Source organism: Mercenaria mercenaria, chromosome 4 (genome assembly GCF_021730395.1).
Source record: "Mercenaria mercenaria strain notata chromosome 4, MADL_Memer_1, whole genome shotgun sequence".
Taxonomy (NCBI): Eukaryota; Metazoa; Mollusca; class Bivalvia; order Venerida; family Veneridae; genus Mercenaria; species Mercenaria mercenaria.
Window position 1 is genome coordinate 92,374,379 of NC_069364.1, and position 27,774 is coordinate 92,402,152.

Here is a 27,774-nt window from a genome sequence, read left to right on the forward strand (position 1 = left end):
TAGTTTAATCATATTTTATTGCTTAAGAAATACGGAAATACAAAGCTATACAATACATGCAAATAAATCAGCAAACAAACAAAAGAAAGAATAAACACATGTATTAATAAAGTTGATATCAAAAGCAAACGGGTTGGGCCACAAGTTATACCAACATTAACGGACGGCCCTTCTCTATAGTCAGACATAAGGAACAAGACTTAGAAGATTTTTGTATTGTCGTCAGGCTATTTATACACCATGAATGCTAAAAATGAAAAAAAAATTCCAAAATGAAAAGACAAAAAAAAAATACTAAATGGTAAATAAATAAATATTAGCTTCCGAAAGAAAAGACATTGTAAACACATACAACACATGAATTAAGGAAAGAAACAAACAAAGGAGATTACCATTTATACCCTTCTACAAGGTTGTAGCTATCCCGGCCCCCGCGCGCGTCCCACCCTGTCCCTACTCTAAGTATGTTTAGACAGAAATAAACCACGTTACTGAAGTTTATTTAGTTATTTCTAGAAAATCTCTGTTCCTAATTCTAGCTAGCATGGTGGACCTGGAAAACACGATCTCTTAAGAGATAATACGAAGGTACTTGGGGTGCTTTAAACTTGTCGTTTAGGTTACTTTGAATGAAGATAAAGTATAAGCGTTCCGTATGTTTACATTTATTTCGTTCCACAATTTGATAGATGATGGTATGGTTGATCTAGAATATATTTCGAGCCGGCGAGCCAGAGTGGCATAATCATCATTATGTCGCAAGTTATAGGTAATAGATTCAAAAACTGTAGGCAGAAATTTTTCTTTCAGATAACTTGATAACTTGGTAAGTCTCCATTTTTTGTATTTGTACACTAAAAGTAGTTTTTGCTTTATTCTCCTATCATTTAATGTGACCAACCTATTTCTTTCAAAGGCAATTCCATTGAGACTGATCTAGTAAGTCCAGTAACAGTTCTTGCCGCGTCATATTGTATTTTATCTAATAATTGTTTCTCATATAGTGTACAGTTATCCCAAACTATCTGTGCATATTCTAGAATTGGTCTTAGGTACGATATATAAATTTGGTTTAGAGTTTTCCGTTTTAGTTTAAACATTAACATATGCATAGTTCCTAAAACCTTACTCGCTGATTTTGCTATATCAGAAATAATATGCTTGTGCCAAGTTCCATCGTCGTTTAGTGTGACGCCTAGCTGTTTATGTGTCTGAACATAAGTTAACTGGGTATTCTGTAAGTAAAGTGAAGGAAGATTTCTATTATTTTTAGCCAAAGATAAGTAAATAACTTCTGTCTTGGATGGGTTAAAATGCACAAGCCATTGTTGTGCTCAGTTTGACAAGATTTGAAGATCGCGATTGATGGTAGCTCCTATATAATTAGCGTCATCCGAACTAACAGCCAGGGACGTACCATATGCAAATAACCTGGTAAAACTGACTAGAGAATCTGCTATGTCATTGACGTATATTAAGAACAAAAGAGGACCAAGAACCGACCCTTGAGGCACGCCGGCGTTGATATGTTTTTCACTTGAAAATGTTGAGCCTACAAAGACTTTTTGTCGCCTGTTATATAGATAATCAGAAATCCAGTTTATGATATCTCCGCTAAACCCTTACTGTTTTAATTTGAAATAAGTCCCCTGTGCCAAACTCTATCGAAAGCTTTATTTATATCGCAGACTACTATACACGTTGATTTTTTGTCATCAAAGACTTTATATATCTGATTATAAATGTCAATTAATTGGTACACTGTTGAGTGACCAGGTAAAAAGCCAGACTGATGTTTGTATAAAATATTATTCATAAATAGGTAATTATAAAAGTACTTGAACATCACTCTTTCCATAACTTTCCCAACACAACTAATCAGGGACACAGGCCTGTAATTTGAAGGAATGGACCTATCACCCTTTTTAAAAAGTGGCATTACATTTGCCCCTTTCCAACAACTTGGGTACGTATGGATCGGTTAAATAGCATTTTTAGCGGTCTACAGAAAGAATAACTTGTATATATTTCAGCATTCGATGACTAATTCCATCCGGTCCACTTGCTTTATTAGTAACTAAATTAGTTAAAACATCAATTACGTCTTGGTCTGATACATTAATATCGCCGAATGTTTCGTTTGTTTTTAGTGTAAAGTTAGGTAACTCTGAATGAGAATCGTCAATAGTTGATATAGACGCGAAGTAATCATTTAGTGTGTTAGCTTTTTCTAAATCCGAAGTCGCAAACGGCCCATTGTTTGATGAGAGTGGTGGTATTACGTCACAATTTGATGAGTTTTCCTTTACTAACAGCTTTACTAGTTTCCAGTATTGATGAGGATTCAAAGAGCTTACATCATTTATTGTAAATTCAATATTGTTAAAAAATATTGCTTTTGCATGTTTTTTACATGTTGTTAACTTTATTCCTAAATAATTTGTAATTATTCCAATCTGAGATTTTCTTTGTAGTAAGAGATATACGTTTTTGTCTATCGCGTTTACGGGAGATTTTCCGTATTTCTGAATTGTACCACGGTCTATCGTTGGGTCTAATTGTTACAAACCTGTTTGGAATACACGATTTTGCAAGTTCTGAAAATTTATCAGTGAACTCAATTGTTGCGGTATTATTATCATTTGATAACAAAAAGGACCAGTCTGTTACACGAATTTTCTCGTTAAATGCTTTAAAATCTGCTCGTTTGTAGTACCATACTCTGCGCTTGAAAGGACTATTTAGATTTATGTTTACCTTAATGTATGCAAAAGTTCCGAAATGATCGCTAATGTTTCTGTGTGTCTTCAGTGTACCAGAGTGATGACATGTAATATTATTCGTTAGAGCTATAGGATCTATTAACGTTTGAGAGTTGTCAGTTACTCTAGTTGGTTCGTTAATTACATTTGTCATATTATTCAAGAGCAGTATATCTCGAACTTTATTATTAGTCAAATTCATATGATCTTCGTTACTACAGCTATTTTATTGGTATCTTCATGAGCTTTATCAAGACAAATGTTAATTCTATCGCAGAATTCGACGGTCGAATGGGGGTGGACGATACAAATTGCAAATTAAAAATGTTTGAGAAGAATCTTTGATTTCTATCCATATGGATTCCGGAAGAATGTTTTCCAGTTCTGAAAGACGCCAGGACTGGATGTGTGAAGCTACGTACATAAGTAATCCACCAGAGATAGCAGTTTTATCCTTTCTATACATTTTATCATATTTCGTCTAACTTTAAGAAATCACCAGCAGTATCAAAAGACAATTTACTGTTTGTAAAACATAGTATATTAAAGTCGAGATAGTGATCTTTGATATAATCGAGTTTATCCCTTCTACTACGTATGTTTTGGTGTTAAATTGAAAGGCAGTCATGTTCTGTCTCAGGTCCTGGATTTACCTCGATATCGCCACATAGCATGAGAAGAAACTGTACAATAAGAGAGTAATAGACATTCTCAACTACAAATACAACTGGAGATATACATGCAGGTTTTCCCTGTTTAGAGTATGTGACATTACATACTAGTAAAACTGTATAAAACATTGTATAAAACACAAATTTAGAGTTAACTATACTTTGGTACAATTCAGAGATGGCTTCACAAGAGGCGGTCATTAACAAATAGAACAGTTTTTGTACCCAGTTCAACATGACGGTAAATGGACGCGATCTAAATATATACGTTTTACATAGTTTGTCCACGTATATGAAACAGCTCAATGGCCAATCTGTAAGAAACTATATCAGTCACCTATACGTGTAAAGTACAATAACACATATACAGAATACGATCGACCAGTGAACTGTGTTCAGAATATATAAACAAACACAGGGACTGGGAGACGGACGCGCACTAGGATCCAGGACAACATACACAACAAAATAAAAAACGTACAAAAGAATCACATTTCTTAACATCTACATAAAAACTCTATAGTGTAACAAATAGCAAAGCATATACAATAAACCTAAATTATGTCAAACAATAATACATTCAAGTAAAATACATACATATGCAAACAGTTTCATGGATGCAAAATACATATAGTTCAAAAAATCAAATTCATTATTTTAACTTTTCCGATAAAAAATGAAAATGGTTTCAGTAATAGAACTACCTTAAAAATAATAAATTGAATCAACGATGCATTTTCCTTGAATAATGGAATACTCGGTATGATTGAGCCCATCCACGGAAGGTAATGGCATATGTCACGCCCCTTAAACAAAGATAATGAATTTGCTTCAATATCTCAGAGGACCGGAAATAATTAACGACTCAAGCTCATGTGTCATTTCATAAATTGTGTTGCTGTATTATATAAAAAGACTTGTGTTATTACAATATAAGCCGCCAAGCTTAAACTTCATTTCGCAGAGAAATGTAAAAACAGGAGAAGGCCCGTCTTTCCTTACACACATACTTTCATATATTGTTCTTTCTTTTGTTAACAGTAATCACTGTTCTCATACTTATTTTCCTGTCTTCTCTTTTAACTTCGCAGCAATTATATTCTTTAAAACGTTCGAAGCAATCTGAAAGTATTAAGACATGTTCTCTAGTTACTTTTGAACTGAAGTATTGAATTATATCACAAAAACAGAGCTTGTATTTTCACAGTTAAATTGTATTATATGGTACGAGACAAAAAATTGGTGTCTAAAACAAGAGAATATTTCTTTGTAATACATGTTCCATCAAAATATCATACATCAGATTTTATATGTACCATTCGAAACTTACTGCATCAGATGTTCATTCAGTGAAAGATATTTCGATCTACATTGAAACAAAAACATGATCTTTATCAATATTTTTCAATATTCAGCTGGATATACTGAAAACGTTTAAGGCATAATAAATGCTCACAGTAATACAATTTACAAATAGAGACAAAATTTATTCCATGTACCTTTCTACGCGAACCCGTTCTTGGAAGTTCTTCAAAGACAAAATAATAATCTGGCCGCATATTTTCCAGAAGCTTGCAAGACAAGAAGAGCATACGTTAAACAGTATCAAGATACATTTTCTTTAAATAAATGAAAAAACAACGTAAGCAGTAAAATATAAATTCAAATTCTGCAAGCAACGATGACTAGACAATCTCTGCCTAACACAATTTGTTAAATACTGTTTTATAAGTATAGTAAGTACTCACAGACGATACGTATCAAAAACACTTACTTTGTCTTGGAGCATATCTGAAAGTTCCTTTTCTGTGATAGTACAACCCTCTTTTGGTCTACAATGAAAACAAAATAATGCATTAAACACTTAACTTGGACAGAAATTGCAGATGACCTGGAGATTTTGGTAATTTTATAACTTACTCAGTTTATTGTCTAATTTCATAGTGTTAAGTTTGACAATTTATAAACCATTCTTTTTTTTCGAAAAGTGTATTTTGAGATCTGAACTACAATTAAACGAACTACTTTTATTGTTTTCATATTTCTAATAACTGATTAGTTAACAACAATAACAAAAAAAGAAAAAAGAAGAAGACAAAGCAATTGTTTCCGAAATTTTAACAATATGTTTAACATTTTTTATGTCTAGCTTGAATAAACCTTTAGATCTTGTATTGGTTCATACAGATAAATGAAATATATAACACTTACTCAACACAAAGGCAAATATCATCACCTTTCTCATCGCTTTGTATTCCTATAACCTATAAAGTAATAGCGAAATATGTTGTGACTTATACGCATTACGGTAAAGCTGACAAAAATGCCGGGGTGCGGGTGGGGGGTTGGGGTGGGGGAGTGAACATAATTTATTACGTAACTTGCTTGGTTGAGTTCTGTGCATCTAAAGATCCTCTTAAAGACTTTATTAGATAAAAGGGCAATGCTCTTTATTCTCATTCTACAACGTATTTACAGGTAGACTGTTCTAAAACCGACAGTTTTTTGACAAGTCCCAAACTGACTTCGTATATTTATAATAATTACTTATAATAACCATTCAAGAGATAAATTAATGAGCAGTTTATACACATTTGCAAACCAAAACAACGATTAATAGATACTGAGGTTCTTTGAAGAACTATATTTCAAACGACTCTCGAAAGAGCTTGCTATTCTTGCTATCTATTTCAGTTGGAAAATGTATTTCATCGAAAAATATATAAAACTTGGAATGTTTGTTTCTTTCTGTCGGATAACAACAAGAGAATGTTAAATAGATTGTATTACAAAAGACATGGCTTTACTTTTGCATTCTGTATCTTGTCATTTGACTCTATGACGGATAATATCTGTGCTGGATATACAACGTCTGAGAAATGCTTATATCGCACACAATCTGCCTTTCGGCCAATGTATGTCACATGACCTGACCCGTCCATAATACCAATATCTCTACAAAACGGAGATTGTAAAGCATTTAACAGCATTATAATTATGCTTGGAGTTATAAAGATTATATAATATATATATTTTTTTTGCATCTAGAGATTATATGAAATGTGTATAGATTGTTTCATTAATTCTAAATAATAGTAATGTATTCATATTTCTGCTTGGTTCAAGCACAAAACTAGTACTAAGGAATATCAGAATTTCTTCTTTTTTGACCTGAGTTTCGACGGGCCCTGAACATACACAAACCTGATATTTACCCATAATGGTACCACCCATTCTTGCTTAAGTCTTTTGCCTGAGATGTCAGCTGTTGGTCATTTAAGTATTCTTTGAAAACTGTCCACCCACGTATACATATTTCACCTTGCTCGCCTATTGGTACTATAACATTATTGCTATCTACAAGTTTAATCTGAAAATGTTCCACATTAGTTCACTGAAAGAGACTACATATCTCATTTTAGGTTTTTACAGTGGACCAAAAACAATATAACAATAATAACAGTATATATATAATGACATGTAATATATTTTAGCGGATTTAATATAAGAAATTGTAAACACTAGAATTGGAACTCGTGAAATGACACGCCACTGTGATTAATACATCAAACGCATAGACATTTATAAAATAAAGTGCAAGGAAAGCGCATTCGTTGATAAACAACATCTCATTTGGTTGTCACGAGAGTTAGGGAGATTCCATTCTATGTTCTTATGAGAATTTCAGATGTGTTTTACTTGATACGTCTCTGATCTACTGCAAAAAAGTAAACTATGACTGTAACTTATAAAGTTTATCACATGCCTCACAATGTGGAAAACCGTATCCCACTGTTGATAGACGTTGCTCTGGTGTAGAGTACACAATTGAAGTGGCAAAACCAGCAAATGCCTCGGTAGCTCCAAATAGCGTCTGTAAATTTAATGGTTCTGGGACTTAAAACGGAGTGATATAATAATATAATTCATTAATTAAAAGATGGATACATTTCTGCTAACAAAATATTGCTAGCATTAAGGCATTCATATTTAGAATGGCAGCATACGCTTTAAATTAACGAGACTGATCTTGGCAATTAAAAGTCTATCATCAGGTTTATCAATATCTATTTTTTACAATGGGAATTTACATATAGGGCAAAATAATGTTAAGCTTTTACACGGTGAAGAAAGAACTCTACTTACTGCAGATTCAGGAAATAACTTAGCGAGTTGTGCCTTAGTTTGAGGTTTGGTTACTTGTCCAAGTAGTCCTCCTACGAACATAAACTGTGCAATATTATTCTGTATTGTCCTTGGCATTTGATACGTCTTTAAATGTTATTATTATAACCGTACGAAAATGAGAGAGCATTGAAAGCTCTTATTCATGTTACCTTTTGACTTTTCTTCTGACCAAGTTTCGTGTACATTTAAGCGGTTTATGAGAAGATGTCCTGTAACGTTTTTCTTTTATTTTTAGCTCTGGAGGCCCTAAATGCAGTCGAACGGAAACATCAAAGAGCTTGAAAAACATATATCAAAGTACAATTTAAACTAACGTTGATGGAATATCCTTTATGCTGTTGATGAGCAATCGTTTAAAGGTTTCTGCTGTAAGTTTTATTGGCCCCTTAGTGGAGTGAAGTAGAACCGTTCGAACAAAGTGTAAAAACGTACAAGCAAAGATGCTTCTGAATATAATTGGTGTTCATTTGTTAACTGTTAATGGGAAGAAATCGTTCGAAGGTTTCACCACTTACTTTATCTTGTGACACCTTAGTGCAGCCTGGCAAGGCCATGTTCACAAACATGAGAATGGTCTTAACAAAGGATGCTAGTCAATACATTTCGGTGAAGATCCAATGCAATTAATTCTTAAAAGTATTTTTTTTAATTTTCCTTTTTAAATGCAGTAAAGGATAACCATCTAAAAAGACCTACACAAGGATGCCTCTGTCCAAGACTGGTGAACACAATTCAAAGGAGTAGTAGGAAAAAGCCGTATATGGTGTTTCTATTTTTTGTTCTTGCGATCCCTATGCACAGTCAAGAGATAATTTTTATACAAGGATGCTTTTCACTAAGTTTGATGAACATCTTTTATGGAGTTCATGAGAATAAGTAATTTAAATGGACAAATTTAAGAAAATTGAGAAATAGAGAATTGTCCATGCTACAGACAAGCTTGTTATTATTCTGACCAGTACTTTTACTGCATATTATTTTACGGAAATAGTTTGCATGTATGACAAAATATTAACGGCATACAACCCCATCCCTTTACCTTTTGCTCAAATTAGCTTTTAAAGAGTAGATTAGATTATTAGTTATATTCTTTCGTTCGGATATAGATACAAAATTTTAAAATACAAAGGTACACATTATCAGAGCATTTTTGTCGTACATGTGTTAAATATATTTTACATGTCCCTTACCTCCCCTTAAGCTTGACAAGTCATACTTGTTTCTGCTTTGCGATTTCATCGCAAAAATAAGTTCGAAGGGCATCCCACTGTACCAAGTAATTCTGAAATTATTTTGATACATAAAATTGTTAATGTAAAATTGTACATATATTTGAATCATGGTATAAATATGTTACACAATTTAAATTTCCTAAAACGTATATTGACGTCAGCCACTCTTGGACTTGCACTGTCGTATACATCTGTTGATGTCTCCAAGTTGTATTTTGGTACTTGTTACATGTCGGGGCTAGAGGACGTACACGCTAGCATTTTCATTACAATCCATTAAAAGCTCAATCAAATCTAGCCAGTAACATTTTCATTTTCGTCGTGTTGGGCGGCCTTTGGACCTTTGAATTTTCTGTGTGCAAATAGAGCAAGTAAAAAGTCAGATGCCAAAATGAAGTGAAGCAAACGTTTCAAGATTCATATTGTGAACATAACGGACAGTAGGACATTCCAATAGTAAATTACATCTAACGGATTTGTCTGTAAAATATCACGACGGAAATAGGTTTTGGTGTTGTCCGGATGGAAACCCGGCTAGAACCACCGAACTTCCAGAGGCACTGTCATTAAAGACGACATTCAAAACAATTTCGGCAGGGGCCAGTGATTAAACTAATCTTTAGAGGAACATAGGGTCTTGCTCATGAGATATTATACTTTCGATTTTGTACAGAAGGACTTTATGACGAAGTGGGGTTAAGATGAAGCGATGAATATAAAACACATTAAAGCGAACAACATAGTACTGTTGTACCTTATCCAATTGTTTTTCAAGCAACTTACTTTTCTTTTTCAACATAGGACATGAACGATTCGGTAGCATCTGGAGTAGGTGTTATCGACGGTGATCCCAATACACACACAACTTTATTTAAAACTGTACGCACCAGTTGCAGGAGACATACTGCATCATCTATAACTGGATTGAGAACGCCTATCACCTCCTATCAAGCATGTATGCACAAGGAAAAAATGAAAAGTCCACGAAACTTGAATGAAAATTTTGTTTTTGATAACCTAACAAGTGTTCATGGAGTCCATTCAATAGATGTGTAATAGAGTGCCGTTTAAGCCGGTGCTAGGGGGCGTGAGAGGTGTTGCACATTTCATTACCTCTCATGAACAAACTCAGTCAAACCGGGTCTGCTATTATTCTGCTTGGCTGCATTCTATACTTCCAAAGGATATGTTTACAGATTTTATTAAAATAAAAATGATAATATAACTGTGTGGTTTTAAGGTTAAGTTGTGTTTTCGAAGAAAACAACGTACTAAAATGTATTATATATCAGAATCACTGTAACAATCTCTAATACAGAGTTGTCGTTCTTGTAATTCCGCTTCGGAGGCATTCACTTATGGCTAATTTCATCTTGAACGAATCTGAGCAACTTAAATGTGACTTAATAAAAATCGCATCTATTAACCACGGCATAGCTTAACATTTTCGTACTAATTTCAGCAGCTAATGTGCAAAGAAACCTTAAGTTGTGAAAATATGTAAGTTTTTACTATATGACTAAAGAACACAGAAATATGCCTCTTAAAAATAATTCATTACATTTAAAGATCACTGGCAAAGTTTTTGTACGTCATCTTCTGTTACAGTTTTTAGTAAAATAAAATAAGTCCATGTCTTTTATACTAAAATATTCACATTTGCTAACATACACATTAATACAGGAAACGTATTTTTCATCAGTATAACCTTTAGATAAGTAGAGAGATTTATTCAGCAAACATGTCCTACTGTATACAGAAATATAAAAAAGTATAAAATATCATCACTGAAATAAAATAAGTATAGCTTGATACAATGATAATATATCATTACTGCAAAACATCAAGAATGTCATATATCAGACGGTTTTGATTTTATCACAGTATTCATCACACCATAAGTATACAGAGCACAAATGATAATTACCCGTTTCCTAATTGGTGCTAAATTGAGAAATAAATGTGAGCTAAAAAAAATTAATACTGACATCAATTGCTTGAAAGGCCTAGAAAAAGTCAGACGATTTATCTGCGCCACTAAGGCAAAAAGCACTGTACATGTTATACCTAACCACTAGGTATACTACTAACCCAGGTTTGTACTGCTACAGGATCCAGGAACACTGTTTAGGTTAACTGCCCGCCGTTACTGTTGAAAAACGGTGTTAAACCCAAAACAACAACAACATAAAATATGCGGAGTGACTCTGTGATATGAAATATTGAGACAATGTGACTTGCGCACGATGGAAAATAAATTACCACTTGTTCAATATGCATAGTACACATTTACGGATCTGTGCGTTTTAGGTGAGAAATGCGCGATTGAAATGGGTTAGCGCATTTTCCCGTTCATGACCATGGTTCTTATAGTACACCTAGGGTTAGTGTATAACATGTACAGTGGCATTTTCTTTTAGTTCTGTTGCCAGTGATCTCCACTTGGGTCTTAGTGTAAAAAATAGTTTCGTTACAGTAATTTTTGTTGTTATAAAACACAAGCATGATGTATTATAATTTGATTTTTTATCAGGTATATTGTAGGGATAACGCATGTTTTTTCGTGTTATAACATCTGCAGATTCCCGAGGGCTTCTGATGATGTTATAACACAAAAAAAAAACATGTGCTAACGCTATTCTAGCATAAAACGCGTAAAAACCAAGTAAATGAATATATTGTCCCTCAACGTCATTAAATTTCCATGAAATGCGTGGTAAAGTCTACGTTGTTTTTCACGTTGACGTCATTTCCTTTTAAATTATCCGTTTTGGGGCCGTAATACGTTTACGCTTTGCCACGGAACGCGCATATATAAAATGGTGTTATAACAGCACGTGAGCGCGAGAATCTCTCTGTTAACACACGTTTTCTCTCCTGTTAAAACACCCCCGAAAAGTGACAATAACAGCAGTTTTATGCTAGAATTCTCGTTAAAAAGGATGACATATCCATCTATTTATATGTCTTGTCGTTCAAACATGAAAACGAGGGGGTTTAATGTGAATTTAGATGAACTGATCGTATGACAACCTTTAAAGATATTTGGAATGTTTCGGGTAATTCAGATAAGACAGTAACAGTCCAACTACAAGCAGATGGGCGGTATAAGGATATGATGGGTATAACTCAGAAGTTTCAAATCTAAAAGGCAATTGTTTGGAAACATATAACTGATCCTAGCATAAAACTACCATTCGTGCCCTGCATGTTCAGTCTGATACTAGGTGCAAACTGGTGAGTGGTTGTGTCCTTGTGTATCTTTTATCAGGTTTTACAGATTAGATATCGAAGGAAGTGACACTTTGTTGTTTTAAATGTTTAAATTCTAAGCTAAGCTATAGTTTACTTCCAACAGATCATGCGTTATGTACATGTACTCTAATGAAGCTTAATTTTTAATATACGTGATGTCAACTTTCCAGATTAGTTCACCTTGTAAATATAGAGATAGAAGATGCGTGGCAGGTACAAATGGTGAGGTGAACCTTCCATTCACCAATTTGTCAGTATACGTACCCCAAAGTAGCATTAGAATGTACTTACATTAGACATATGTGGGCACATACGAACGTGACCAAACTTGGCGACATTGACAATTATGTGATGTGTTGCACATGATGTTTTTTTTTCGTTTGATGATGTACCCTGCAAAGAATATGTTTTCTATGAAAGACTTCTATTCAGAGTACTTACTAAATCTGCTAATAAGAGATCGAGATGTACGTAATGATTAATTAGAGATCGAAAAAAACATAATGATTACGTATATTATCTTGCTGAATATGGGCTATAACATTTTAAGATTGTACATAAAGTGTATCCTCAAAGTTAAAAAGTTTCATCTTTATACTATATACATAAATATGTATTTGTCCATAAACGCTCGTCTATTCAAAAGCTTTGTCACTAAAAAACGTACAATTAATAAAACCCAAATGACGAGGAAGGGACATTACTAAATAAAAAGCAAAATAGAGTTATTGAGCCTGCTGAGTGCATGTCAGGTCATTACAGTAAACAAGTAGGTGAAGACTTATCCATTCGCACTGGTAGTTACTGAGAAACAAACTTATATACAAAACAACTAAATAACTAACTGCTAAGTCGAAAATTGGGCATAACTTTGTAAAAATGCAAAAAAGTTAAACGGAACATGTGCGATCATCGCATGTCAAATCATCACAGTAAAAATGCGCTTGAAGTTTCAATCCATTTATACAAGTGGTTACTGAGACACCTGCTTACGTACAGAAATTTAACCAATAATTGCTAGGTTGTAATTATGCAAAATAATGATATGAAACATATACAATGCATACCAAATCATCACTGTGATTAAAGTTTCAATGCATTCCCAGAAATGGTTACTGAGTACTTAACCATGTCAGAACGCGGATGTCAGCGCCGACAAACGGGTAAGCGCAATAGCTTTACATATTCTTCGAAAAGTCAAGCTAAAATGCATACAGGGGCCGTATTCATAAAGCATCTTAAGTATAAGTATAAGAAATTGATTATTTACTTAAGTATTACTTAGGTAAGAAATTTATTTTACTTAAGTATATTTGTTATTCATAAAACAACTTAATAAGTAATTCTTGGCTTTTATTGTGGACGAAAACATTAAAAAAAAAACAACTTTAATTTCAGACAGATACAACATGCACAATTATGTTTAAAGTGTTTTTATCTGAAAAACAACACTTTAATCGTACTACGACGCCATTTTGTTTTCTGACTTAAGTCATTTCTTACGTATCTTAAGTTTAAGCTGTTTTGTGAATAGTACTTAAGTTTTTTACTTTGACTTAAGCTGAAATCACCACAAACTTAAGTAAAATTTTCAACTTAAGTCAAAACTTATACTTAAGATGCTTTATGAATACGGCCCCTGATCTGTAAGGATTCATTGATAACATCCTTTTAAATATTCTTTAACTGATTCCGTATCTCAGCTGTTAAATATTTGGACTGTCCTGTCTTAAGGTCAAACCTCGCTGGGATCAATATGTTTTCCCTCATGTGATTTCCCTTTTAAGCATTTATATAATTGGTAGTTACAAACATCTTTAAAACTGTTTTCTACAAAGTGGTAAGAAATTCGAACATTTTAAAAACAGACCAGTGTTGCAAATAATGGCAATGCACAATTTAAAACATGATTTTTAGAAATTTCAGCCAGTAAACGGTTGATTCTTGTTTTGCATTTAGCTGATATATGTTTGTTAGATGTTTTTATAAAATTCTAAAGGGATTAACCCACACATTTAGGCGAAAAATAATTTCTCTCAAAAATCCATAAAAAGTATGTACTCTGAAAGTACTCTGAAAGTGACTAGTGATACAAACGTATTGACATGAGAGTTTTGCAACATATTCATATAAATAACTAATAATATTGTGCAGAAGGTAGTAAACCGTTGCAACGTTTTTGAAATAATGCAAAAAAGTTACATTCTTTTTGCATTTTTACCAATATCTAACTTATTTTGCACCCAGTTTATCATTTTTACGTGTCATATATACATTCTTTGCCAAACTTGGTGGAAAGAAACATGTTGAAAAATTTCATCCAAACCATGGACGAGTAGCATTAAGTTTGATGAACGAATTTATTAAAATGACCATGTCTTACTTGTAGAAAAGTGTTTATGGATTTATGTGATTTATTACAACAGAAAATTATGACTGTTTTTCCTTGTCTATGTATGATTTATTAGAAAAAGAAAACCGACATTAAAAACGTATTGTGTATTGTCTGACTTTACTGATTTCTTAAACTAAATAGTCTTGATGGTAAATGGGCTATATCTGAAACTTCACTTAAACCAGACACTAATAGTCCGGTATTTCATGTGTCGGTGTTTATGCTTTCCATAAATGCATACGGTTTGTTAGTATTCTTAACGTTGCCGATGATAGAAAGAATATCTAAAATATCTGATTGTTTTTAAGATTGCTAAATGATGAAAAGAAAACTTACACTGGACACAAAAAGTACAGCTACGTCGTCTATTGACACTTTTCTCCTTCTAGATAGAAAGTCAATGTCTGGGATGGTTTTGCCGAGATGAAGGAAGTTATTATAATCAATGTAGTTCCTGTAAAAATGCAAATGCGAAAATAAAACATACATTTCATCAGTGCATATATGCGGTGAATTAAATTTAATATATTTTATCAGCAATAACAAACATTTTGTCTCATGTCTCGTTGAGTTTAGTTATATACAGTTTAAATGATTGTAATTCATTCATTACATTTGGTATTTCATCTGGTTAACCAGTATTTTAACAGATATAAGAAAAAGCGCCTGGTACCAGTGATAAATTATTTCAGATTATTTAAATTGGCATTGCATTAACAAAACAACTGGAAAAGATTAAAACAAGTCTACGAAGATAATTTTTAAAACACATTTAAATATTTATACCTGTTTGGGATCGATGCATTGACCAATACTACAGACACTGATCCACTTCTGTTCAACAAAAAATATAACTATTATGAAAAAGGCTATGCTAATGTAATATACAGAAAATATCTGACATGATACCATCGACATTCTTAAAGTGAATGGGACATTATCTTCCCTGTAGGTTTCAAAGCACAAACCCTCCATTCAAAATCATATCCAACGAAATCCCATTTAAAACATTTCGTAACCTTCATTCAGAAATTTAATCAATATGTGTGCACAGGTTAAATAAGAAAGTTGGGATTTCTTCTAAATACATAAAATCTAATATACATTCATCAAGAAATTGGATTCGTTTAGAAAACAAATATTCTGTCAATCATTTCATTTATACTTTTAATTGAAATCAGGTTTGTGATTTTGTTGCTCATATGCAAAATAGTTATTTCATTTATTTCAAATGGTATTACTACAAATGTGATTAATTTATCTTGTATAAACAAGAAATTCCATATTTATTACAGGGAAGGTGAAGAAGTGACAAATGAAAACAATGTTACCCTGGAATTTTATGGTTTTGCACAAAATCATCAATTACTGAAATAGATGCAGGTGAATGCTGTCTCCCAATGAATATGGCTGCAGGTTTCATCTGTAAATCAAAATTATGTTTAGCACTTCAAATATTCATTTAAATGGTATTGCAATAATAAACTTAAAAAAAATAAAGGATGCAAATTTGCCAGAAAAAAAGTAGGAAACCACGCTTTTACAATCGACACGAAGGATTTTTAGCAGACACAAAACGAATCCTGCTTTTTAACAGTTCAGCATAAAACTTTTTAATACGCGTTTAACGTGTTAACTGGCGACAACTAGTGGAGTCTTTAGATTTTGCATTCGCTTTTTAGTGGGAAAGGTGGAAAAGATGTTTCATAAGGTTAAATTTGAACTTACGTTACAGTATATTGTTGTGTCCTTTTCTACTGGTTCATCTAACTCTGGCTAGAAAATTGAGAAATAGCAAGTTTTCCATCAAATAAACCATAAGAATATAGGCCGTGGCAAATAAAACCTACCATGCACCCCGAACAATTTTCCACAAGTACCAAATTGTTTGGTAGGACAAATTAAGTGAACATAAAAAAATACCCATGGAAAAACTTTCTTGAACTGTATATGATTTCACTGTTGTGTTTTTAAAATGAAAACCATAAAGACGTTAAGTCAATCACATCTTAGTAAGTGTTGGTGATAAAACAAAAAAATGGTACCAATAAGGAGCTGAGGGTCTGGTCGTTTCATCTGCAGTATCTTTCTGTCAAAAACTAATTTGCATAGTTCTGAATATTTTAAAGAACGATAAAAAAGAGACAAAATTTTGTTGAAAAGTAACATATTATATTAACTTTTTCATATATATTTTTCATTGATATATATATCAATTTTAATATATCAAACAGTTTAAGTATGTTCTCAAAGTCCCACAGTATTTCCTTCAAAGTATTCTTTACTCTGGAGATAAATAATTTACTCTAAGAATGTTTAGGTAATTTGCATCAAAAGAAATGTGTTTGAACCAACAAAATAATATTGCTTAAATGAATAAAATGATAATATAAACAGTCATCAATAAGTTGATGCCTATGTAAGCTGTTTCGTAGGACAATATAGAGTAAACACTTATTAGAAGGAAGAATCAGTATGATCTTTACACATGTAATGTTACTGCTGAAATGTTTCTTTACATCATTTTTGTAGAAAATATTCCAGAAACAGAAATATTATCAAGTTATTAGATACTAAAACAAAACAAAATGTTTCCAATTTCCATGATCTCTCTCTCTCTCTCTCTCTCTCTCTCTCTCTCTTTCTATATATATATATATATATATATATATATATATATATATATATATATATATATATATATATATATATATATATATATATATATATATATATATATATACTTGATATATTTAAGCCAAAACTAAACAAATATTGATGATGTCATAAAATAACGTTGCGTACACATGTGTACACATGTGACGTTGGGTAGCAACTACACATTTTTTATATGTCTGTCCTGATGATTTTGATATGAAACCGGTAGGTTTTTGTTGTACAACACCAATTAAATTCAAGATGTACAGCCAAATATTATTGTGTGTATGATGCTATTCCTTGATTTCGTAAATCTTAAGTCTTGACTTACAGATTAGGACATGTTCTATTTCGTAAGTTTTGCCTTACGTACCACCCAGGTTGACAAGCAACAAATTGGTAAATAATTAGTTGATAAGAGGCAAGTGAATGAAATCCAGAAACAATTGCCCAAAAAATAAACACAAATCTGAATATAAAATGGCTTCTAACGCATAATGGAAAAAGGATGACACTGAAAAATAAAATGATTTGAGCCGCGTCATGAGAAAACCAACATAGCGCGTTTCCGACCAGCATCCGCGCAGTCTGGTCCATGCTGTTCGCTTACGGTTTCTCTAATTGCAATAGACTTTGAAAGCAAACATCATTGATCCTGACCAGACTGCACGGATGCACAGGCTGGTCTGCATCCATGCTGGTCGCAAAGCCACTATGTTAGTTTTCTCATGGCGTGGCTCGTTTGTGTCAAGCGTAATCAAATTCATGGGACATAAAAAGGTGAATATTATTTTTTATTATGTAATAGTTTCATTCTTTTCAGTACCTGATGCACTATGTTTACTAGGTAAATCTCTGTGATTTATATGGGAATGGAATACCGTCTGTATGTGAAAAATGTACAATTTCAAAATTGTACATCTTTGAGATAATTAGTGTTGTACAACAAAAACCTACCGTCTGTAGAGGGCTGTAGGTAGACAGAAATACAGATAGAGGAAAGCCATTGGATGTTTTTCGTTTATATATATATATATATATATATATATATATATATATATATATATATATATATATATATATATATATTACCGTAGAATTAGACATCCGTAAAATGCCCACTTCTACGGTTCAAAATGCCTACTACTTCTACGGTTTTTACGGAATGAATATATAGATCAAAGAAATAGAAATATATATACAGTGGTATTTGTTTTCTTAATGTAGGTCTTCGTGGCCGAGTGGTTAAGGTCGCTGACTTCAAATAACTTGCCGCTCACCGATGTGGGTCTTAGCCTCACTCGGGGCGTTGAATTCTTCATATGAGAAAGCCATCCAACTGGCTTACGGAAAGGTCGGAGGTTCTACCCAGGTGCCCGCCCGTAATGAAAAAATGCATGGAGGGGCACATAGGGTCTTCCTTCACAAACAAAGATGGAAAGTCGCCATATGACCTAAATTGTGGCGATGCGACGTTAAACCCAACAGTTTTTTTCCTTAATGGCACTTAAAAAGACTTAAATTGATCTTAAGAACGAATAGAACAAACTAGAATAAACTATTAAGAACAAGTTTGCCTTATTGGTCTAAGTGTTACAGAATAATTGACTACTGTAACAGGACTTAAATCGAATATTTGTTGCAAAGAAATACAGGTTCTTGAACATAATATATGTATATTTGTTTGTAATGTATTAAAATATAAGTGGAACAAATCTCATAAAACCACAACTTTTTCTATCTCCGCATATGGTTTGTTATTTTTTACTTGTGTACAGTTTTAATAAATTTCACTAAAAATTAGAAACAATGATAAATGATTATTTTATTTTAACAAAACATAACAGCGATAACTATTGGAGTTGTAATAACGCTGAGGACGCGTATCCAGTAAATACCGAATGACTGCAATACACATGGAACGTCACTTTAATTCATATTACTTATACTCATTGTTCAGCTCCATTAAATTACAACGAAACATCCGTCAATATTTTCTATATATATATTTAAATTTCATATCAGGTATATGACGTCTTTAATGACGCAACATTAATGAATGTAGTTAAAAAGTTCATCAACTTTCAATTTTACCAAGGCAAAAGAACAAAACGTATTTTCACCAGTTAAAATGAATACGCAACAAAAAGATACAATTTCATGACTGCAAACGGTATGCACACAGGGGGCGTCTTAAGGTCTATAGGAGTTTAAGATTTGACATAAAATTGTTTAGTCTATATTACATGCAGCAAAGCGACCAACACCAAGTTGCACATAATTATTTTGCGACTTTTTAATTTAGATTACCTTATTAAAGCTGTCATGTGAAATTATTAGACTCTGATTGTTGTCACTTTTATGTTTTATTTAAGTAAAATTATTATTAAATAGTGTGATAATTTGAAGTATATCCATATTTGACAGAGATAAAAACAACAACAACAACGACAAAACAACAACAACAAAAACAACCAAAAGCAAAACAAAACAAAACAAACAAAAGATGGTGTTAGAAAAGTTGTAAAGAATATTTAAAATTTCATTTCAACTACTTTTATAAGAATTTGAAATTGTTTTGTGCAGATTCTAATGGTTCGGGTAAGTATTTAGCAATGTTGTTCAGTTTACTTACATACAGGAAAACAAGCCCAATTTGAGTGATGGCAAAGTACAACACAAAAAATTCAATGTCCGTTATCCCGACTAACAATACAATATCTCCGCGTTGTAATCCGGAAGCTTGTAGAGCTTTAGACAGCTCACCAGCCTGTAAAAAATGAACTTATACATTTTAATAACATTACTAGCTTTGAAATTTTCCTCTGATTCATAGAGTTGCAAGCAACATCCATATCTGCAAAACTGTTAATTGCCTTCACTCATACAGCAAACCAAAAGTCAATACAAAAACGAGGATTGTTTAAAACGACGTACGGATTTCGAACAAGCATACATCGGTAGTCATAAAGAATAATATTGTTCATACAGATCAAAGTTAATGCTACTTTCAAGAATTACTTTGCCGTTATCATGGTTATATGTGAGCCTAACAAGCTTGTATAAAAATTATAATTCAAAGTGACCTTACTGATAACGTAAATGGTCATAGATATATTCATCGAATGACAATATCATAGGAAAATGGACGCAGTCAATATTATCTACATTATCAAAGATTTGGTAGCTGCAGTTATACTGTACATTGTTAGAACACCCCTGAATTGTGTTAATATAGTCGCGATATTATCAGCTGCGTAACCTTTATCTGAAAGGTCACAGTGACCACCTACAGCCCATAATATGAATATAATGACAACAGACATGTAAGAAAAACAGTTTACCCTTCGTTTCAGTTCAATTAACGTAATTTGCTCTTGGAATTCATTGGTACGAAACACCACGTGATCTGGATTTTCTCCTGCTGCCTCATCAAGTACGTCACCAATGGTTTCACTGATTAATGGTTCGTCACACGTTCCATGGTAATAGCTGTTCTTCAGAGGAACTGCTGACGGCTGGCAGTCCCTTTATCAGATAAAAATAAATGAGTTTAAGATAAAATATATTGTCACTCAACAGTCAACTGAAGCCTAGAATACATTTTGCCATGAAACATTATTTGTCGGCAGATGTAATTTATTATTGTACTAGATATAATGATCATATGTAACATAACTTTGTACAAACCAAATATCATACTTGTTTATACTTGCATTTAATAGTACAATCTATTATTTTCTTTCACTCCATCGTTTAGAGGTCTATTAATTTGCCCCCCCCCCCCCCCCAACAAAGAAAAAGTGATTGTATAACTTTTACCATTAGCATTTTTAGAGTAACAAACATGAATAATGTTTTAAAGGAACTGAAGGTGGAAAATGTTACCAGTCAACTATTGTCATCAAAACAAAATAGTTCTGATATAAGAAAATAGTTGTTACATTTCAAACATTTCTTTTGTAGGTACAGATAATACGATAATGTTGATTTAAGCTTTTAATTACACCTGTTCAAAATAACTATTTAGACTAAGTAAAGAACAAGTCATAAAAAGCGTAAATTTTACTACTAAACATATTGTTTGGTAATAGGCATTATTACAAAGTCCTTAATTTATAGGCAGTGAGACTAGAAACGCAAACTTTAAGTATGCACTACATATTTTAGATATATGTGTAGTTAACAGCATCAAAGTGTACAGTTAGAAAAAAATAATTAACGCATCATTTTCTGAAAGAGAGTTATATGAGCCAAAGAAAATGATCCTGCTTAAACGTTATTGTAGACTTAGTTGACTAGATATCTATTATTTCCAGCTAACCATGCACATTCAACATAAACAAAGCATGCATAATTACTATAGTGGTCAGTAATGTGGAAAAAAAATATATGCTAAGATCAAATCAAGAAATGTCCAAGGGAAAAGGTATATTTTGAAGAGAAATTTTTTAACAAACCAAGGGATTTTTTTTATATAAAACTTAAAGAATTTCATAAGGTAAACTATGTTGAGAAAACTACTGCTGAAAAGAGAACAATCTCTGCTAGCTATATTTGATGTGTGTGTGTATGTGTATGTGTGTGTGTCAACGTATGGGAAAAATATCCAGAAATCTCAGAAAACCAAATTGAGGACTGTTAGATACATAACTGTGTTATCCTGCATAGCAGGTAACATAGATTACTTTTCCAGGACTGACAATCGTGTTCACTCTAAAATTTCTCTCTATAAAAGATTGTTTCCTTGTGTAAAGAGGGTTTAGGTTAAATCTCTACGTTAAAGAAAATAAAATCTGGAAAGTAGATCCCTCGGAAGAACCGAGAACAAGGCAAACAGTGAAAATTGCAGACCCGGTTTGATTGAGTCTGTTTATGAGCAGTAATGGAAAATGCAACACTGCCCATGCCCCCTAGCACCGGCTTAAGCAGTATTCAATCTTCAAATCTAAATGAATTGAAATCAATGATCCTGAAGGACCAGAAAATATAACAACACTGAGATGAAGTCGGGGCGATTTTTAGTGCCGCCACACAGCACTTAACACACGCTGTTGTGAAGTAAATAAAATCTGGAAAGTAGACGTAGGAAGCACTCATATATTAATTGTGTCCGATGCTTATACGAGGGATATCTGTGAAATCCAGTTCACAAAGTTATCCATTTATGAATTATAAACATTTGGAAATTTGGGGTTATAACTAGTAAAGGTAGAAACAAACTTTAAGAAACATTTTGCCTGCTTATTTGGAACAAGACACAAACGAAAATCATAATAAATTACATTTTGTTAATATTTGGACCTTACGAAGCCGGCCTACGCCGGAACGTTCGCTTTTTAGAAAACTGGCGAGAATGTTTTTCTTCCCTCTCACCTGGGTTGAGTAAAACGAATTGGCCCTGAAGCTATATTTAAATGCTATAATGAAAAGTGAAGATAAATTAGAAATCATGACGTACCTCAAAGCGGTACCGTTCAAAGAGATATTTTCTGAATTGTGTCTTATCCATGGTAATTTTTTGACGTTAAAACAGTTTTTTGTTGGGTTAAAGGGGGTTCAAAATAGTCTTCGTGACAGTAATTCTATTTCCCAAGGGTACGTTCTTTGCAGGGAGAATACGTTGAAGATGTTATGTGTTTAGATTTGATTGATGATTTAGGCATATGAAGATCATTATTTCTTGAATCACCTGGCGAATTAAATTTAATTACCTGCAAAGAAGCATACATGTACTTGTTTGTATTTCTATTGGTTAACGTATCATCAGGCAGCTGTTGGATTACCCCAAGAAGAGCAATTCTTTAATGTAAGGTAAATACTCAGCTGGCTTACGGAAGTTCAGTGGTTCTACATGGGTGCCATCCCATACAGGAAACAATGCCCTGATTGAAGTCCTGGTAAAGTCGCCGTATGAAATTAATTGTGTTGGTTTGACTCTAAACCCAACACAAATATTCCAGTGTGACCGTCTAGGTAATGTTAAATAACTGTAATCATCAACATTTTCATCGAGAACAAATATACCACGACAAGGCCACTCTAATTAAGGTATCCTCATATTTACATCGAATCAATAATCGAATCAAATGCAAATCATACACTATGAGCAGGATACGGAAAGCGATGAAAACAACCAGCACTGACCTTTTCAATTGCACCGGCTCCTGCATATTTTGTAAAAAAAAAAAAAATAACAGAAAACCAAATAACGTTGAAATTACACATCACATGCCGTTAAAAATACATAGTGTTGCTGCAGGTATGTATATATTGTATGTGTCCAGATATAATAATATATATTCAGTGCTTTCAAAGATAAATGTGAACAGTTATGAACAAATCTGAATCGGTCAGTTAATCAAAATCTTTAGAAAATTGAATGACCGTTGATAAATTGAAAGCATGATAAAAGTATTATTAGGACAGTATATCATACTCACCAACATGTCAACCTCATCGTAAGTATGCTATGATAGGGTAAAATTTGATCAAGATAATATTGTTTTCATTTAAATTTAAGAAAGTTTTATTTTTTATTTTTAGATTGTTTAACGTATTATTACCTTAATCGCTCGTAGAAAAACCTATCGCCACGAGAAGCCAACTTCCCTCTTAATGCTGAATGCTAAACAAGGGAGTTACTGGTCTCGTTCTCATGTCTTTGGTGTAACTAGACTGAAAGTTGGTATGTATATCCTAGTATATTCTCAAAATAAGTTTCTCCATAAATTAAAGAATTGCATTAGAACTAAATATGACATAGCTTATTTCTTGTATTAACGGTGATATGTCTTGAGTGTTTTTATACTCCAAAACAATATTCTTTGTACAAAGCCACATAACGAGCTCATAAAAATTACAAATTAAACGTGTTTTATTTAATTTAAATATATGTCATCCTCCTGGTAGGATTATTCTTGGCGTTCTGTTTCGCCATATATTAGCTAACCAATCTATGACAGACAACAAAACCCCATTACGTATAAACAGAACGTTTATAACAAACCAAATTAGTTTACATTTCTTTTGATACTGAATGTTTGTTCTAGTTAGCAGCTGCTGATTAAACCTTGTACTTGGGCAAATGATTATATGAGCCAACAACATTTCAAAGGACCTCTAATTTTTCGGTTATCTGTAGAAGCCTATCCCTAAATGTAATGCTATAACTATACTTATCTTTCTTATCTTTTTTCCTTAGTTTGATTACTCACATTTCAAATTTTATTATGAAAAGGAAGATAACGCTAATCTCTCGATAGTTTATAGTGTGTGTGTCTACCACTCGAATTAAAATAATATAAATTGAATTTTCACAATGTAAAACGCATAGAATGAGCACTTTTAAAAAACGTTTATTTGTATGACCAAGCCATATTTATGCGCTCAACGCTTCCGTTATTTGTTTAGATACTGTTATTATCTTGTACAGTAATGTAAATTAGATACTGTATCTACTAGCTATTAAGTGGGTTATCTGTTGTTGCCTTTAACATTTGTCATATAGTATGGTTATCTTAGAGTGGAAATAACTTTATTTATTAGCTAGTCTTTGTCTATAGCATCCTCATACTTTAAGATGAACTTGCTTTATTGGTCATATCCTATTGCGGGATACCCAAAAGAGAGATGAAGTAATGTACCATCCAACATATTTTAATTGTGTTTTATTAAACGTCATGCGTCTTTTCAAGGTTGTTTTTCAATTGTTGCCTTCATGTGAACACTTGACAATTCTACTCCTTCGAAAGACTTACTGGTTTTTGGTACCAGTACATAAATTGGTCGAAAGCCAAAACTATGAAATTTTTGAATTTTGGTTTTGTTTCCACCTGCACCTTTTTCGAAATAACCACAATGTATCACTTCAATTTATAACAGCTAATTACTATGATGGCATATTTCTGCCACGAGATAGCTAGGTAGATACCTCGATAATTTGTAATATTTCCAGGAAATGTGTGCATTTATTTCCTGAAAAAGTTTTAGGACAATATTCCGCGTTAATGCTTGGAACTGCCACGAGATGCTCGGTAGCTATCACGATAAGATTTCAAACTTTCCAGCAAAGTTGTGCATTTTTCTGAAAATATTATCGCAATAAATTATTTTTTTTTTCTCGACATGCTTTTTATTTCCAGGAAGCTTTAGGCTATTGCGATAAACTTGTCAGAAAAGTTCGAAATATCAAAATAATTTCTGAAAGTATCGAGAAAACTAATCTAGCTAATAAATGACAGTTGTGGGCACTTACACAAAAAGTATCGAGAAAATTATCGCAAAAATATTTCCAGAAAACCTTCCACTATTGAGATAATCTTTTCAGAAAACTTCGCTTTATCAAGACAAATTTTGAAGTATCGCGATAGCTACCTACTTGTAGCTATCTCGTGGCAGAAACATGCAACCAAAATTACTTCTTTTTTTCCCTTTCACTCCTGCTGCTGGGCAAACATTAACCGGAATATATTTGATGAAATATTTGTGTATATATTTAACTATTTCAAAATACTTGTCACCCACTTAAGGTAGTTTTGCACGTTTGATTACCCAGATGTGGTGGCTTGACTTAATTAATCCTGAAAACCAAGAATAATGACCGGTAGCCGTTTTACGGGTAGCATAAATGTTGCCGAGAATCTAATATAATCCTAAACACCCATCGTTACTTTCTTCCTTATAATTAATTTCGACAAAACAACATGATATGAAAAGAAATTTAAGGAACAAAACTGATATTCAGCGAATTATGAAACTTTACTATCAGTAAAAATGTCACCAAAAGTGTTATCACATGGAATCCCATTATGAAAATTGACCAGAGGACAAGTATTTTCAAATTTATTGGCTGAATTCCCCTCGGATATAATATTGTTTAAAAAAATACTGTTTCAATAAATTGTATGTTGTAGATCAATATTTGTTTCAAACGTGCAGAGCTACCTTAAAGTTTTATAAGCTTTTTATAATGTGGCTGCCACAATCCTATTTTTGATATTAAATTGTTTTCGCATATAAAGCATTAATTAACAAATCTAACAGTATTATTGAATACATTGTTTTGGTTACCTTACACTATTATGAATCTGTTTTAACATAAAAGCCGTGTGGGCATTAAAGTTTAGCATCATATCAATAGAAGTGATTAGATAATCAGATCAATGTTTGATCAACGTAAAAAGCAAAATACTAATACAAAACTGCAAGTACAGATACAGAAATGGCCAGAAGGGCAGAGCGAGAGAAAGTCCAAGAAATTAGAGAGAGAGAGAGAGAGAGAGAGAGAGAGAGAGAGAGAGAGAGAGAGGGAGAGAGAGAGAGAGAGGGAGGAGATTTCCGGCTAATAAGTCCAGCTCTTTTTGACTAGACAGCAAAGTTTATAAATGTGTTCAGTGAAGAGTACCTATACATGTGAAGCCTCTTTCATGGTAAGAAAGAGTACTGACCTCTAAAATGGGGTGGGGATATATTCAAGAGCAGCTACAAATTTCCAGTGTCTAGACCGGAATTCGGACCTCGGTCGTATGGAATTACAGTCAAGTATGTTATCACTAAACCACCGGGTCACCCAGATCATATATTATGGTAAGAAAAAAGGAAAATTGTTAGGACAACACGCACTTACCTTCGTAATTGTACCGGTTTCTCCATATCTTATAAATGTATTTGGTATACTTGTAGCCGCAAACAATATAAATTTATTACAGATATTTTCAAAACACACATAAGGTTAGAGTATTATGTTGTAAATACGTACAAACTACAATGATAAAATTATTTATATAACATGTATGTTAGCTTTATCTTAGATATGCTGTGAAATATAGGGTTAAATATTTGGTGAATTGTGTAAACACGTTCTCATGTATTTATCGTTAAAGAGAGGTAGACTCGGTATGTGTACACTGTAAGACTTTTATCAAAAATATAGACCAAATTAATTACACTTAAATATAGTGTCTCGGCCGCGTCATACCAAAGACGTAAAAAAATGGTACTAGTAGCTTCCTCGCTTGGCGCTCAGCAATAAGAGGATAGTGCTAGGACTGGTCAGCCCGGTGTCAGTATAATGTGACTGGGTGGGGTATCATGCCACGTGTCTACGGCGTGATATTCCAGTGAGGCAGCACTATAAAGTTGGGCATTGTGCTCACTGCTACAAGTAGACACCGTCGTTTATATGACGAAAAATTGTTGAAAAAGACGTTAAACCCGAACACAAAAATAAATATAGTGTCCAAATTATTTGTATAAGGACAAGGTATGCCCCTACCTGCGGAATCCTGTTTGTGTCACTTTAATTCTCGCTTCATCAACACGCGACAATTCAATAATCCCGCATCGGGATATTGAAATTCCACTCAAAACAACAATTTCACGACGTGAGAATTGGCAAAGAATCGCGCTGTCTTATTGGCACAATGACACCCGGTGTTAGGGATTTCTATTACGGTGTTGAATATGACGGGATTTTTCACCTTTCACCTGACGCCATTTTTCGTGGGCTGTCACAATGTACAGATAAATTAGTCAAAATATTTTAACAAGCTGATACATATTGCAATTTGAAATTGATTTTTGGGAAATTTCACATCCCCATTTCGAGAATC

The 27,774-nt window shown here is 33.0% G+C and overlaps 1 protein-coding gene across 2 annotated transcripts; it reads right to left on the bottom strand.

The window, feature by feature from the left end:
* On the bottom strand, positions 1-26,897 carry LOC123552450 (medium-chain acyl-CoA ligase ACSF2, mitochondrial-like). Of its 2 annotated transcripts, XM_053541961.1 has the most exons (18): positions 26,790-26,897; positions 20,506-20,689; positions 19,797-19,931; positions 16,232-16,279; positions 15,835-15,926; positions 15,290-15,337; positions 14,840-14,957; positions 12,400-12,501; positions 9,637-9,797; positions 8,812-8,903; positions 7,580-7,650; positions 7,200-7,307; positions 6,649-6,803; positions 6,241-6,388; positions 5,645-5,697; positions 5,208-5,265; positions 4,933-5,004; positions 1-4,555 (listed from the first exon to the last, which is right to left on the bottom strand). In XM_053541961.1, the coding sequence occupies exons 1-18, from the start codon at positions 26,813-26,815 to the stop codon at positions 4,493-4,495; spliced, it is 1,734 nt and encodes a 577-aa protein (XP_053397936.1). In that variant the 5' UTR covers positions 26,816-26,897; the 3' UTR covers positions 1-4,492. The 2 variants fall into 2 exon arrangements, with proteins under 2 accessions (XP_053397936.1, XP_053397937.1); XM_053541962.1 differs by lacking the exon at positions 5,645-5,697.
* Positions 26,898-27,774: the final 877 nt, after the last annotated feature.

Excerpts from the sequence above, each read along its gene's own strand:
- LOC123552450 (XM_053541961.1), bottom strand. The coding sequence starts at position 26,815 with ATGGAGAAACCGGTACAATTACGAAG. Across the intron at positions 20,690-26,789 it reads AAACCGGTACAATTACGAAG|GGACTGCCAGCCGTCAGCAG; the intron begins GTAAGTGCGTGT and ends TATCTGATAAAG. Across the intron at positions 15,927-16,231 it reads ACACAACAATATACTGTAAC|ATGAAACCTGCAGCCATATT; the intron begins GTAAGTTCAAAT and ends TTTGATTTACAG.